Genomic DNA, 16,637 nt, shown 5'->3' with positions numbered 1-16,637 from the left:
ACTGTAGCCTAACGCTTTTCCAATGACCGATGGCATTTCATCGCTTTCTGATCACTTTATTATTTCCACTTTATTTTCAATCGTGATCATTTTCCGTCAATGGAACAGAAACACTCCAGATTCAGAGAAGGTTAAAGAAGGCCCGGAGCTCTGCTGGGTCCTAAAGCCAAATGCACTTGAGACAGGTTAAATAACAGACTTGCGCATCTGTGGGGAGTCCTGGAACCAATCCCCGTGGATAAGGAGGGCTGACTGTATTATAAATATACCTTATTGTACAATGTAAAATAAGTATGGTTATCACTGCCAGGATTAAATAGGAAATTTAGTCTAGATTCAGAACTGCAGTAGGTTATAGCTGCAATGCTATTCCATTTAGTGAATTAAAAGCTGCATCATTAAAACCTTGTTGTTTTAATGCATTTTTATGCTAATTGTTTTGATAGTTCATGATATCATTTCTTTCATATGGTTACCTGGGAGAGAAGAAAATCCTGCAATTCCTGCTCCTGATGAGATATCGTAATTACTCTACCATCTCTGTGCACCACCTTAATCTGTTCAATACCAATGTTCAACTGCAGCTGAATTGATCTGAGAAGAAAAAAATCACATTCAAGCAGGAATGCCATTTCTGATTCCAGAACTACAACTTTCCTATAAATATAAATCCATATAGCATTGCAGATGATGAGAATGCAAGGAAGAACAAAATATCATCTATATTGAAATGTGGATAAATAAAGGGCTATGTTTGGTCAGGTTAACAGAAATAAAATAATTCATATCTCCTTCTCCCTCACACACACACCACTCAAAAACCTTAAGATCAGGAAAGTCCCACCTCGAACACTTTGAATATAATCACATCTTCAAATACTCATATAAAGCAGCCTAATTCAAATGTTAGCATCAACATTTACTTGAAAAAAAAGTCTACAAAGTCATCATTGAATAATTACTCACTTGCAAATCTGTTCATAGCCTTGGGATGTTATCAACACTTTAACACTGGATTCATATACATCATTAATGTTCGACCAATGAGCCTGTATCTGTGGATCTTCAATACGACTGGCCAAGTTGTCAATTGTTCTTGCAGTTCTAAAGTTAAAAGCAAATAGATAAAAGCTAGTATAACTAAACTATTGAAAATTCCTTGTAATTTGTTTCATATGATTACACCTTGAAATTTAAAAAAGAAGGACCTAATGCTTTCCCTATGTACATGACAAATAAACGCTTCTTGGGCATCCAGTGGGTACAGGTATCAATTATAACCAATGTTTCAATGTCAGATTCTGCCAGAAGGTGGCAGATCTTCATCAAAACTTCAGTTATAATTGATATCTGTATCTGGCTGGAAGTCTGAAAAGTTTATTTGACACCTCGAAATTCTTTGGTATGCTTAGAGTTGCATGTTATCTACATAAGACTTATTTGAAAATAGGCCAGGTAGCTCTCCATTCCCTTCTCTCTTTAATGGGTTTGCTACCCTTATTTAAAATGTTTCTATAACCATTGCTTGTGGTACAGAATGCCACTTATACACCACTCTGAGTAAAGTTTCTTTTGATTCCTCTTGCATATCTTGATCAGCATCTAATAATAACGACCTTGAGTTATGCTTTTCCCCACAACTGAAATTCTCTCTGCATCTCTCTGCAAAAAAAACGTAATTCTGTAGCGGTGTGCTACATGCAACGCTAAAATTACGACACGGAGTCGGTAACTGCAGTCGAAGGAAAAAACTTTATTCGAAATCCTCAGCCTCACTTTTAAGCCTCCCTCAACCTGCCCCCCGTGGCGCAGAGGCTCCAAAGCTCTGTGCTCGCAAATCCCCGTAGGCTATCTAATTGTAAGCCGGTTCGGATGTGCCAGGAAATGGGTCGCCACATAACCCCACCCCCAGAACCGGCGATACACCCCCCCAATGTCCACAGTCTGGGCCGGAACCTGCTTGGGAGGTTGGCCTCTGCGCCGAGGTGCCAGAAACTCGGCCGGTTGCGCCAGGTCCACATGGGCCAGTTTGAGTCGGTCCACCGTGAAAACCTCTTCTATCCCCTAAAAAAATCCAGCACGAACGTGGACCCGTTGTTCCGGAGCACCATAAACGGCCCCTCGTATGGCCGCTGTAGCGGTGGCCGATGCCCGCCCCTTCATACAAACACAAACTTACAGTTCTGCAGGTCTTTGGGTACGCAGGTCGGGTTCCGCCCGTGCTGTGAAGTGGGTATGGGGGCCAGGTTACCGAGCTTCTCGCGTAGTCTGCCCAGGACTGCTGCGGGATCTTCCTCTTGCCCTCGTGGGGCTGGTAGGAACTCCCCGGGGACGACCAGGGGCGCGCCGTATACCAACTCGGCCGACGAGGCGTGCAGGTCGTCCTTGGGCGCTGTGCGGATGCCAAGTAGGACCCAGGGAAGCTCGTCCGCCCAGTTGGCTCCTCGCAGGCGGGCCATGAGGGCTGACTTCAGGTGACGGTGGAAACGCTCCACTAGCCCGTTCAACTGTGGGTGGTAGGCAGTTGTGTGGTGCAGCTGAGTCCCCAAAAGGCTGGCCATAGCTGACCACAGGCTGGAGGTGAACTGGGTGCCTCTGTCAGAGGTAATGTGGGCTGGTACACCAAAGCGAGATATCCAGGTGGTGATCAGGGCTCGGGCGCAAGATTCGGAGGTGGTGTCGGTGAGCGGGACCGCCTCTGGCCATCTTGTGAACCGGTCCACGATAGTCAGGAGGTGCCGCACTCCGCGCGACACTGGCAGGGGGCCCACGATATCCACATGAATGTGGTCGAAACGCCGGTGGGCGGGATGGAACTGCTGCGGTGGGGCTTTGGTGTGCCACTGCACCTTGGCCGTCTGGCAGTGCATGCACGTTTTGGCCCATTCACTGACCTGTTTGCAGAGTCCGTGCCAAACGAACCTGCTGGAAACCATCCGGACAGTCATCCGAATGGAGGGATGCGCCAAGTTATGAATGGAGTCGAAAACACGGCGCCGCCAGGCTGTCGGGACGACGGGACGGGGCTGGCCGGTGGCGACGTCACAGAGTAGGGTCCTCTCACCCGGGCCTACAGGGAGGTCCTGGAGCTGCAAACCGGAGACTGCGGTTCTGTAACTCAGAATCTCCTCATCTGCCTGCTGTGCCTCTGCCAGTCCCTCAAAGTCTACCCCTTGGGAAAGGGCATGAACAGTAGGGCGAGAGAGCGCATCCGCCAAGACATTGTCCTTACCCGAGACGTGCCGGACATCCGTCGTGTATTCAGAGATGTAGGACAGGCGGCGTTGCTGGCGGGACGACCAGGGGTCGGACGCTTTCGTAAACGCAAAGGTAAGCGGTTTGTGGTCCGTGAATGCGGTGAAGGGCCGACCTTCTAGGAAGTACCTGAAATGCCGGATTGCCAGGTAGAGCGCCAACAGTTCCCGGTCGAAAGCACTGTACTTGAGCTCGGGTGGCCGCAGGTGTTTGCTGAAAAACGCCGGGGTTGCCAGCGACCTGCGATGAGTTGCTCCAGCACCCCACCGACTGTCGTGTTAGATGCGTCCACTGTGAGGGCGGTAGGGGCGTCCATTCTGGGATGTACTAGCATTGCGGCGTTCGCCAAAGCTTCCTTCGTTTGAACGAAAGCGGCGGCGGACTCCTCGTCCCAGGTAATGTCCTTGCTTGGACCCGACATCAGGGCGCATGATCCAGGCAGCTGAAGGGAGGAAGCAGTGGTAGAAATTGACCATACCTACGAATTCCTGAAGGCCTTTGATCGTGGTGGGTCAGGGGAAGTGGCGGACCGCATCTACCTTAGCGGGCAGAGGGGTTGCCCCGTCTTTAGTAATCCTGTGGCCCAGGAAGTCAATGGTATCGAGTCCGAACTGGCATTCGGCGGGGTTGATTGTTAGACCGTACTCACTCAGTCGGGCGCAGAGTTGACGGAGGTGGGACAGATGCTCTTGACGACTGCTGCTGGCTATGAAGATGTCATCCAAATAGATGAACGCGAAGTCCAGGTCCCGTCCCACCGTGTCCATTAACCGCAGGAACGTCTGTGCGGCATTCTTCAGGCCAAACGGCATGCGGAGGAACTCGAAAAGGCCAAACGGGGCGATGAGAGCCGTTTTGGGGACGTCGTCAGGATGCATCGGGATTTGATGGTACCCTCGGACGAGGTTTACCTTGGAGAAGATCCGTGCGCCGTGTAGGTTTGCTGCAAAGTCCTGAATGTGCAGCACAGAGTAGCGGTCCAGTGTGGTAGCCTCGTTCAGCCTGCGGTAGTCGCCGCATGGTCTCCAGCCTCCCGTCGCTTTGGGCACCATGTGCAGGGGGGAGGCCCATGGGCTGTCGGACCGCCAGATGATCCCCAATTCCTCCATCCTCTGGAACTCCTCCTTCGCCAGTCGGAGCTTGTCCGGGGGAAGCCGCCGAGCACGGGCGTGGAGGGGTGGTCCCTGGGTCGGGATGTGGTGCTGTACGCCGTGTCGGGGCATGGCCGCTGTGAACTGCTGTGCCAGAACCGATGGGAAATCCGCCAGGACCCTGGTGAAGTCGTTGTCGGACAGCGTGATGGAGCTGAGGTGAGGGGCTGGCAACTGGGCTGTACCCAGGGAGAATGTCTGAAAGGTCTCAGCGTGTACCAGTCTCTTCCTGGGCAGGTCGACCAGTAGGCTGTGAGCCCGCAAAAAATCCGCACCCAGAAGCGGTTGGGCTACGGCGGCCAGTGTAAAGTCCCATGTGAACTGGCTGGAGCCGAACTGTAGCTGCACCTGATGGGTGCCATAGGTCCTTACTGTGCTGCCGTTCACGGCCCTCAGGGGGGCTCCGGTGCCCTGCTGCGGGTGTCGTAACTCGTCGGAGGTAAAACGCTGATCTGGGCACCAGTGTCGACCAAAAACCGGCGTCCCGACCTTCTGTCCCACACATACAGGAGGCTATCCCGATGGTCAGCCACCGTAGCCATCAGCGGCGGCTGGCCCTGGCGTTTCCCGGGAACTTGCAGGGCGGGCGACAACGGCGGGCTTCTGCGCCCCACCGTTGGTGGTAGAAGCACCAGTGTTCATTGGGCCGGGGGTTGGCGGGCTCTGCGGCCAGGCCTGGACTGGTTTGCTGCTGGGAGCGTGGCTGGGAGACCTGTGCGATGGACGCCCCACTCACCTTTTTGGCGTTCCACAGCAAGTCCACCCGGGCTGCCACCTTCCGGGGGTCACTGAAATCCGTGTCGGACAGCAGCAGGCGTATGTCCTCAGGCAGCTGCTCCAGGAATGCCTGCTCAACCATGAGGCAGGGTGTGTGTCTGTCGGCCAGAGACAACATCTCATTCATTAAAGCCGAAGGAGGTCTGTCGCCCAAGCCATCCAGGTGCAGTAAATGGGCAGCCCGCTCGCGCCTTGAGAGTCTGAAAGTCCTGAGGAGCAGGGCTTTGAATTCCGTGTACTTGCCATCTGCCGGGGGCGACTGTACGAACTCCACGACCTGGGCCGCTGTGTCCTGGTCGAGGGAGCTCACCACGTAGTAGTAGCGGGTGTCTTCTGAGGTGATCTGGCGAACGTGGAATTGGGCTTCGGCTTGCTGGAACCATAGGTTCAGTCGCTGTGTCCAGAAACCCGGCAGTTTCAACGAAACCGCATGAACAGAGGCGGCGTCGGTCATTTCTGGTCCAAAAATCGTTTGGACCGTCGGGGTCACCAATTGTAGCGGTGTGCTACATGCAGCGCTAAAATTACGACACGGAGTCGGTAACTGCAGTCGAAGGAAAAAACTTTATTCGAAATCCTCAGCCTCACTTTTAAGCCTCCCTCAACCTGCCCCCCGTGGCGCAGAGGCTCCAAAGCTCTGTGCTCGCAAACCCCCGTAGGCTATCTAATTGTGAGCTGGTTCGGATGTGCCAGGAAATGGGTCGCCACAATCCTGTAATTTTATAAGCTTCTAATACACTTCTCAACTTTTCTTCATGAGAAGGAAAGACCTGGTCAATTCATCCTATCCTCTTTTCTGGTATCACCCTTGTAAATTCTTTCGGCACTCTCCCATTACATCAATATCCTTTTTATAATACACATCCAGAACTCAGTGGTAAACCTAATGTGTTCAGATACTGATCCAAAATTATCATCTCTATATCTTTATTTCTCCAAGATCATTTTGTTCTTCTACCTCAACTAGACACTGAGCTTCCCAGTTTTTACTGATTAAATGACATTAATAACATAATTTTAAATTAAACAATACTAGATAATTTTAGATAAGAGAATGCTTTATACACAGTGCTTGCTGTCCTCAGCAGGCATTTAAAGTGGAGAATTACATAGTTTTTAAACGTAATAACATTTATTCACATTACCTTATTTAAAGAATGCTAAATTATTTATTCTGAAAGAGCCAACAAAAATATTCTGCTCTGAATACTTCCAACAAATTTAATATTTTTCTGCATGCACAATATACCCCCTGTAATACTCACCTACGTCTCAAAAAGATGTGCTTAGCCTGTTTTAGGATCTTCTCCAGTAATCCTTCATTCTGCTGTAAGGCACTGATCTCTCCTTTGTCATATGCCAGGGGTCCTGCTAACCTCATTCTCTTCAGCCCAAAAGGTGCAGTAGCTGGGTGGGGCATCACTGAAGAACTCAAGGTCTGTTTATGGAACTGCAAGATAAAATTTAAGGTTTATTAAGAACACATGAGAATGGACTACACAGTTCCTCAATCCTGCCCTATCATCCAATAAAATCATCAGTAATTCTGTGTGATGGTATTGGGTTTGCTGACCGCTACATTCTAAATTCAAACGAAGATGCTAAGCCTTATTAGATACAAGTAGCAATGAGAGAGATTATGCCATAGCTACCCAATCTTCAAAGACTTTCACTTTTCTATTATTGTCCACGGCGAGCTTACCTACCAATACCTACTAATCAAGCAGTGAGTCCCGTCTCCCTACTAAGGAGAAGATACTTCCAGCTAACAAAGTAGTTTAAAATACAGTTCATTTACTTTCAGTGATACACTTTTAAATCCAAACAACACTCTCAAAGCACATTTAAAACTCACATAGGATTTCTGTCTTAAACATTTCCAAAGCAGAAAGTATTTCCAAAACATAGGTATAATTTCTATAATCTAAAGACATACAAAGAAGTCATTCATCACAGAAACTGAACCCAGAGGAACAGATTTCAGTTTGCTCCATGTTTCTTTCATGCTTCCTGATGCTCCTTACACCATTTCTAAGAATCCTGAAGTGCTGTCTACAATAAATACAGCTTCTTAGCCATTTGGATGACTTCACACACATGATTATTTCCCCAGCTACACTTCTTACACAAAGTCTGAAAGCCTCTTGATGACATAGTTACCAGCTACCTACATTTATGCTGTAAAGCTAACTTCTCTGATTACACAAAACTCCCAACTATAAACACATCAGTTATTGATATGCTAAATGATATTATCCATCTGGCCTGCAAGATTCCTTGAACTAACCAATTTAGCATTGTCTGTTTTGAAACAAACCAAATTAAATAACCTACTGTCATAGACTACATCTCCCAAGCAGAAATAAACTAGGTGTTGTGAACTAGCAACTGCTTTCTATAGTCAAACTGTCTGCAATACAGAGCTTGTTTGTAAAGCTGTTTTTTTTAAACTTCAAGCTAATTACTGCTTGCTATTTACATTTAAAAACCGAAGACTGACTCCTGTTTACATCAAGCTAAATATTAGTTGTAAGTTTTCTTACAACTGTTTGTGATCTTACAAGTGGCAGCTGCTATGTTTAGAAAGAGAACTTCACAAACATGAGCAAGAGGCCCACTAGCCCAAGAAGCAAATATCCATCACAACTCAAGAAAACTTCTCCATCTGGTCTACACATCTTGCAATTCCTTTTGTGGATTGCTCTCAGCTTTCAATACACCTTGCAATTTTTTTCCCTCCAGCTTGCTCCAATTTACATTTCATTCCAAATCTCTTCCTCGTTATATCCACACCTTTAAAAGGTAACACACCTACTTTACAAACAAGAGAAAATCTACAGATGCTGAAAATCCAAGCAACATACACATTATGCTGGAGGAGCTCAGCAGGCCAGGTAGCATCTATGGAAAAGAGTACAGTCGACTTTTTGGGCTAAGACCTTTCATCAGAACTCATTCCTCCAGCATTGGGTGTGTAACTTTACTATCGCCCCTCTTTTCCTTGAATGACAGGGTGATTGTGACCCTTCAGTCCTATGTAGGAATCATCCTACCCAATGCAATATTCACCAATGCCAGATACAACCTGTTTAATACCCATGCCTGTAGGTGGCTTGACCCATACTGCTCTCAGGCAATAAATACTTCCATGATAATACAACTGAGAATGCACAGCAAATATCATTTTCTTTTCAGTAAGCACAGAGCCCAGAATAAAACAGGATAACAAGCCTTCACAGTATGCTCCTCAAAACTCTTAATTTTTTCTCAGTTTTATTCAATAATCCCCTCCACGATTCCCAATTTCTCAAAAGGTTTCCTCTAAATAAAATAAATAAAACAAATCTCTACACCTAATTTTCAAGAAAATTATTCAAACATAACATAATAAATGTGTTAATTCCAATGAAATAATCAACCTGGAGCAGGACCAGGGTCCTTTGTCCCTTGCTTGACTTCTCTTTTTAAAGAATTCCTTGTATCCATTTTACATCATTTAAACAAACTTACAGCTTTATTTATTTCCTACCTATAAAACTATTACTTATCAACCAAAACAAAATTCTTTCCTCATAATATATTCAATTTTCCATTGCAAAAACAAAATTAAAAAACCAAGGTGGACTAAGTTGCCACAGAGCCAAAAGCAATTTAAATTTTTTTTAAAAAGTCATTAACTTTGTTTTTGCTATTTTTAAGAGTATCGAGACCAGTGTATAGATAATGCCTGGCCCCAGCAAGCTTGGATTTGTGATTTTTAGTCTAAATGGCAGAAAGGGCAGTAACCAGCTTTAGAAGATCACCTGAACCTTGCTTACCGTCAGAATGTTTCACCATGTCAATTTAATTACCAAACTATAAAATTCAAATACAGGATTCTTACCTACAGAAAATGTAACGAGTTAACTGAAAACCTCACTACAACTTTGCCCACTGCTTTTTTCTGCCCAGTATTTAATCCTCTATCTATGGACTACAAAATTTCAAATAAAAGTTTGAAAGTAAATTTACCGAAGTACGATGTCACCATATGCTCCCATGAGAGTTAATTTCTTGTGGGCATTCACAGTAAAAACAAAAAAAACACAATAGAATCAATGTTCCCCCAAAATCCTCTTCACAACTCTTTCCTTTCATTTTAAACAGACGTCCTAATATTCTTAATCCCCCCCCCCCCTACTATGGGGAAAAAAGATTCTTGTCATCTATTCTATATATGGCTCTTGTAATTTTGTATTCCTTACACAATACTGAAAGTGTCATCCAAATAGTGTTTTGGAAAGTTGCAACCTAAAGTATCAGACTTTATTCTTTCTTCCAACCTATGAAGGTAAACATACCATCAGCATTTGTCACCAAATGTTTCCAGTTTCAGGGAAGTATAGATAATAATGACAAGAACACAGTTCAATGTTCCTCAGCATCCTATCAAAATGACTTTCCAAACTGTACACTTTGCATATGCTGGCATTAAATTTTATCTATCTCAAGCTAGTCTTAGAGAGCCTTCATGCTATGCACACCACCAACTTTCTTGTCATTTACAAACTTACATATCATCCTTTCTACATTCACATCCACGTTGTTAGTATACACCATTAAAAACAAGTGTCGGCATCAATCCCTGCAGTACACCACTGTTCAAAAGTTTGTCAGAAAAAAGATTCCTTTTACTGCCTTTTATCACCAAGTTATTTTAGGTTCCAATTAGCCAATTCACCTTGGATCCATTCTGCCTCAATTTTCTAGACCAGTTTACCATGAAAGACATCAAATGCCTAAAGTCCATGAAGACATTTACTATACCCTTCAATAAACTTCTTAAATAACCTTACAGAAAACTAAACGATGGAACCATGCCGAGTACCCTGAATAGCCCTTGCCTTTCCTAATATACATAAATTAAATCCTTGGGATCTTCTCCAATTATCAACGACATGGCTCCCTGGCCTGAAGGTACCAGGTTTATCTATGCTCCCTTCTTAAGTAAAGGAGCAGCATTGATTATTCTTTGGTCTTTTAGCACCACGGCTGTACTAACAGATGCAAAAATCTCCTTCAGGTCCCAGCTATCTCCTCTCCTTAGCAATGCGAGATAGATCTCATCCATCTCTGGGGATTTAACAACTTTCATGAATTGAATGACAGCCACATCACTGTCTGTTTAATTCTAACCTGCTCCAAATTTTCTATACATCCTTGTCTGAACTCACTATCTTCCACACCCTTCTTGGTGAACACAGATAAGAACTATTCATTAGGGCCTCACTCAAGTCAGCTTATAGAGATTGCTTCGCTAGTCCCCAATTCTCTCCTTGGCTATCTTCTTGGTCCTGGCATACTTACAGAATATCATGTGATTCTCCTTAACCCTAAATTGTCAATATTTCACAGAGCTTTAAGAGCTCCTAAATGCTTTCTTTCTTCTCTCTTTATTTCACTCCTCAGGGGGAACTCCAAGTTCCTTTTAAAATTTGGCTTTTCTTATCAAATATTTTGTCAGAAGGCACCTTAAGATATTTATCTACATTAAAATCTAATATAAAATTGTTACAGTAAGTGATTTGCTCAAACAAAATTGTTTAAAGGTCCTTCAATACCTCTCTCATTAGCTGGTGAAGGTTGTGTTCTAGCACATACAGGTGATCATCAGGCCGTTGCTTTTCAACAGAAGATTTCTGAGCTTTCTTATCATTCACAGAATGGCACAAGGAAATGGATAACTGCAAACCTAATAAGTATTACACAAATTAATTTGTATATGCTATCCAAAAGATGCAAATCATATATAAAACTTCAAAAAATCAGCATCTACAAGATACTTTTCAGATTGCTAGATGCTACCACTATTAATAGCCAAATCCATGCGTCTAGACCACAGCCTCTGGCCACACAGCTTTCTTACTCTCTGAACCCTCCACCGACTTTGCCAGTTCACATTCTGGACTACAAATGAACCACATGCCAGAAGATTAGAATTTCCAAATTATTGGAGTTTTACAAGGTAAATGAAAAAGCAACTTGAACTTAGCCAGTTTTATTAACATCTTTTTTTAGAGACAGTACATACTTGTAAAAAGACAGATCAGAAAACCGCCACATTTAGTACTTTACACCTGCTGATTAATTTCTTACAGTACGATGATATAAAAATTTACTTCCCAGTAAATAACTTTGGGAAGAGATAAAATATTGAACTAGAGCAGTACAACAAAGAAAAGGCCTTTCGGCAAACAATATTGCGCTGAACAATATAAAACTACTCTACGATCAATCTAACCCTTCGCTCCTACACAGCCCATAACTCTTCATTTTCCTTACACACAAGCCTATTTGTCTTTTAAATATCCCTAATGTATCAGCCTCTACCATTACCTCGCCACTTGTGTAAAAAGAAACTACCTCTGACACCTAAACTTTCCTCCATCCACCTTAAATGGATGTCCTCTGGTACTGGCTATTGTCAGCCTGGAAGAAAAGTGCTGGCTATCTACTCTACTTATGCCTCCCATAACCTTATACATCTCTAAGAAATTGCTTCTCATCTTCTATCACTCCAAAGCTTGAAAGAATTTTAAAATCTTCCCGTTAAATTATTCTTATTCAAATCCTTATCCAGCTCCTTTTTGAATGGTATGGATAAACTGGACTCCACCACTACCCATATTCCAATTCTTTACACACAAAAAAGTTTTACCTTCTCTTCCCAATTATTTTCATTCAATGCTGCTTAGTTTTGACCATTCCATTAATAAGAATAGTTTCTCTGTATTTGCTTTGGGCCACCAAGGTAGGTTTAGCAAACTGAATATTTTGTTTTGATAATTCCTCCATGACTTAATACCAGGAGAATTTGTGTCAGTCATAATTTTGGGGGTGAAAAAAATCCAATAGGAGTTACTTAAAAGAAGCCAGGAAGAATTCTATACAGGCCATCCTGGGTTGTAAATGTCCAACTAATGGACTATTATTTGTAATCCAGCTCCCATACATAATTAAATTCATGCCTGGTGTATGTACAGTATTCATCTTGAAATACGGCAGAGTCTTGTTTCTTCTCTTTCCACTTTTAGCGAGTATTTCAGAAAAGCATAGATTTATTATAGACAGTCAGCATGACTTACTGCAGGGGAGGTCATACCTTACACATTTAGCTGAGTTTTTTTTTTGAGAAGGTGACCAGGATTGTTGAGGGAGGGCTGTGGATGTTGTATACAAACTTTCAACAAGGGTCCTCATGGTAAACTGATCCAGAAAATAAGGCAGATAGGATCTTTAGAGAATTGATAGACTGGTTTCAAAAATAGCTTGACCATAGAAGACAGAGTAGTAATGGAGACATGTTACTCTGATTGGAAGTGTATGACCAGAGACACTCTGTATATAATGTTGTTTCTGATATACATATCAATGGCTGAGTAAAAACATATGTGGGTTGAGTATTAAGTTTACAGATGACAAGAAAATTAGCCAAGTTGTGGATTGTGAGGAAGGTTGTTAAAGGAGGATATAGACCAGATGAAAATACAGGCTGGAATTTTAATCCAGACAAATGTAAGGTGATGTACTTTGGAAGGTCAAATGCAAGAGTAAATATGTAGTAAATGGCAGGACTTGTAGAAGCACCTGGTACAGCTATGAACTGTTCCTCGGTCCACTGCCTCGGTAATAACTTAGTATATTTTCCAGTTTTTCAGAGGGCTCAAGAAGGAGCAAGTCCAATGGGTAATGATGAAAGTGTCTACTGACAATGGGGGCAAAAGTCAACCTAACAGTTCCTTCATCCTGCTGGCCACCTTCGTGATTGATTACATTAGTTTGTGTGTGAACACAAAGTACATGGACACCAATTATAACTACTTACAAAGGTCCTACTTATCCCGGGTGTTGCTGAAGAGAGGCCTAGCCAGCCCAGTCAGCTGAACTTTGGTGGAGGAGTACTCTGTGGAAGTGTTCTTCTGTAATCATCTCTGACCACAAGTCCATAGGCAGTGGTCAGCGTAGAACGTACTTCTGACACTATAGAAAAGGGAACTATGGATTCTATGGGCTTGTTTCCTAAACAAACAGTGCAAACCATATGGCAGAATACCTCACTGTTAGATCTGACCAACAAGCACCAAGACCTCTTTTACTTGGCAGTGAGAGAAGCCCACCCAGGCAGAGCATTCCTCTACAAATGACTCATCACTCTAAATATACATTGCCCTCAGAACATCTACAGTGGAGAAGAAACAATCACCCACCTCTTTGCAGAATGTGGATTTGCAAAGGGGCTGCGGAGGAGAATGCAATGGTCCGTAACTGGTTTAGACCCAGTAGTTGTGTTACAGAGGACTCTCATCTACATGCTACTCCCAGGGACACACACCAAGACAGATATTATGTGTTGCTTGAAGGTCATTAACGATAAAAGATGCCCTCTGGTCTGCCCTAAACGTAGCACCAAGATTCGAGAGAATGATGCAGGTTGCCTCAGTCCAGCCTGCAGGTGTACATGCTGAGGGATGCACAAAACCTTCATGCAGCCAATGCTAAGGTACACTGCAGAAGAGCTACTGCATAGGCTCCTTCTATCACCATACAAAGAGGGGCTGAGTAGGGTGGGGAAGAGGGGAAAGCCCCTCAAACAATCAAAGGCTATGATTACTTCAGGATGCTACATGACTGGCAATGGCACTATGTTTCTTTGTGCCTTTATCGCTTTAGAATTTACACTATGCTTTGCAGTATCAGTAACCAGAGTTCAATTCCCGCAGCTGACTGTAAGGAAGTTGCATGTTCTCCCATGACCGTGGCTTTCCTCTGGATGCTCTGGTTTCCTCCTATAGTCCAAAGACATACCAGTTGGTAGGTTACTGGTCAAGGTAAAATTGTCCCATGATTAGGATAGGGTTAAATCAGGAGCTGCTGGACAGTGTGGCTCAAAGGATCAGGAGGGCATATTCCCTGCGCAGTAGCTAATAAACAAATGCACCGACTGTAAATATAAAGATTTTTTTTTGCACTTTCTTCCTTTGTATTTATACATTTTTAAAAATAATGACTAAAGCTAAGTTTTATATTTCAAAACTAATTGCCCCACAAAATTGAGTGACTAAAAATAAAATCTGACAAAAACGTTGTTTCTTTCATACTTTGTTTTTCCACCACAAATTCTACAAGAGAAAAACTATTCCATATCTCAAGTTTTTTGAATTCTGTGCTGGTGCGTTTCCACTACCTCAAGGGTTCAGCTGTCTTGCAGTCTTAGTTTATTGTCATTGATAAGGTTGCTTTTCATGCATTTGCAGCAATGTTCCCCCAGTTGCTGCAACTGCTGGTGTTCTAACAGATGACATGAAATTGAACCGTGAAACATTATTAAACTGAAAAAAATTATCATCGTTGAAACATTTCAAACAGATTTAACAATACAAAACAGACATAAAATAAACATGTTTCAAATCTTACATATAGCCCTGCATAAAAGTTTTCCTCTTAAAGTTACAAGCATAAAGCAAGAGCACTTAAAATAGATGCTAAAACAAATTCAGTGCCTTACCTGGAAATGGTTGAGAGATGATCTGGTTCTTTACTACAATGTGTGGTACCTGTGATTTAATCTGAACTGCTTCTCGGGACAGCTGTGCGAAGATTTCTTTACACAACAGAACATTTTGTGCTTCTTCTAGCTTTGTCTGCCAGTGTGCATTACCTATAAATTATGTGTAGTTTAAAATCTACTTAGAACATTTGATGATATACTTTCATTACTTAAAATATTTCTCATTTGCAATATCTATTATAACACTTTCAGATTCATTCATTTTCTTAACAGATTCCTCCAAATGAAGTCATTTTTGGTTGCAATTTTGGCATTCACCCTGCATGAAAACCATTTTAACACAAAAAGGAGAAAGCTCTTGATCACACAAAATAAAATTTTCCAAATGTTCTATTGTCCATCAGGCAACCAAGATCAGAAAATAGGCAGGAATCCTAACCACCCCCCCGCCGTCTCCCATCACCATTCATATTTTTGAGAGACACAAATCAATGGCATTAGAATAATGTTCTTCAGGTGCATAAATCTCATAATATATCAGAAGCACAAGTTTTCCAGCACAATTTTGACAATATTAAAAATATTTATTAAAAAAGTTGTTAATGTGATAAAAAGCTCCACATTAGTGATTAATAACTTAAGTTATTTTAATTATATAGAATCGTACACAGTAACAGGCCCTTTAGCACATTAATACTTATGCAAAGCATCAAGGACTTACAAAATCATCTGCATTCTTTATTTTAAAAAATTTCTTATTGAAAACTACCCTAACTAGAATGTTTGCAAGAGAAGTACCATTGGGAAACAACTTAGGCTACGTCCACACTAGACCAGATAAATCCACAACCAAAGCTTTTTCTCTTCGTTTTGACCCTCTGTCCACACTGAAACGGTGTTTTCCTCCCCTGAAAGCAGCTTTTCTAAAACACTCTCCACAGTGTGTAAATTTGAAAGCACTGGTTGGATGGTGTAGTGCGGACAGGGAAGCCAGAGCTTATTAAAAATGCTGTCATGACATGTCTATAGTTGTGGGAAATGTTTCCAGGGTGACCCTTTTGTGGGAGTGGGGAAGATGTTGGTAGGCCAACCGAGGGTCTGTGTGTCCGTATGTGTAGCTATGGTAGTGGCTGTGAAAAGTATTGGGGGGGGGGGGGGGGAAATGTCATCATATTAATCATTGCAAATCCCTCTGCAACAGAGTTAGTCAGTTTTTCAATGTTCATCATCAGCTGGGTCACACTGTCTGTGAACTCCCTGTCGGTCGCCTCCATATGCTCCAGTATTTGTTCTTTTAGTTTTATGTCCTCCTGCATGAGAGCCAACAGCTGTCCATCGTTTGGCAATTTCTTTTTGAGTTTTTCTGGTCTGTAACTAGACAAACATGCATCAAGTCTTTCACGACGAGATTCGACACCAAACATGCTGCAGCCATCAGCTATTGCTTGGTCCAAACTGTTGGAGTTGTGTGTACTCGTCGAAGCAGGTGAAGAGGCTGAACTTCGGTCGCTGTGATGTGCGTCAACCCTATCCTCCACATCACAGGTTTCAATGCCACAGCGGAAATGGAAATGCTATACCGTTTTCTCTTCGTTTGTTTTCTGTAGATGTGTCCTGTGTATGCCCAGTAGGAGGAGTTTTGCCCAAATACCCGTTTTAATGTGAACGGAGGTATTTTCAATAACGCCTGATGTGGACGCCTTATCGTTTTTACGTGAAACCAGTGTTTTCAAAATTATCGGGTCTAGTGTGCACAGAGCCTTAAATTACAAAGTGCTATTACCACCTGTTAGAACCTCACTCCTGCAACACATTAGAAAGATAACCAAACTTTGTGTGAAAGTTATCGTATACTTTTCTTATTTGAAAAGGAACAAGGACGAGACAGTTTACAGAGAGGAGGTCGA

General features: G+C 43.1%; 1 protein-coding gene across 1 annotated transcript in view; it reads right to left on the bottom strand.

The window, feature by feature from the left end:
- med17 (mediator complex subunit 17) overlaps positions 1-16,637 on the bottom strand; it is a 51,094-nt gene that overhangs the window by 2,321 nt on the left and 32,136 nt on the right. The window contains exons 6-10 of the mRNA XM_059964614.1: positions 14,728-14,880; positions 10,784-10,914; positions 6,449-6,633; positions 967-1,104; positions 477-594 (exon numbers count right to left, since the gene is read on the bottom strand). Coding sequence (XP_059820597.1) covers positions 477-594; positions 967-1,104; positions 6,449-6,633; positions 10,784-10,914; positions 14,728-14,880 — 725 coding nt within the window. The remainder of the gene's footprint in view (positions 1-476; positions 595-966; positions 1,105-6,448; positions 6,634-10,783; positions 10,915-14,727; positions 14,881-16,637) is intronic.

This window comes from Hypanus sabinus, chromosome 3 (genome assembly GCF_030144855.1).
Source record: "Hypanus sabinus isolate sHypSab1 chromosome 3, sHypSab1.hap1, whole genome shotgun sequence".
NCBI classification, from domain to species: Eukaryota; Metazoa; Chordata; class Chondrichthyes; order Myliobatiformes; family Dasyatidae; genus Hypanus; species Hypanus sabinus.
Note: the sequence above shows the minus strand (reverse complement) of the source record. Positions and strands in the feature narration are given on the sequence as shown.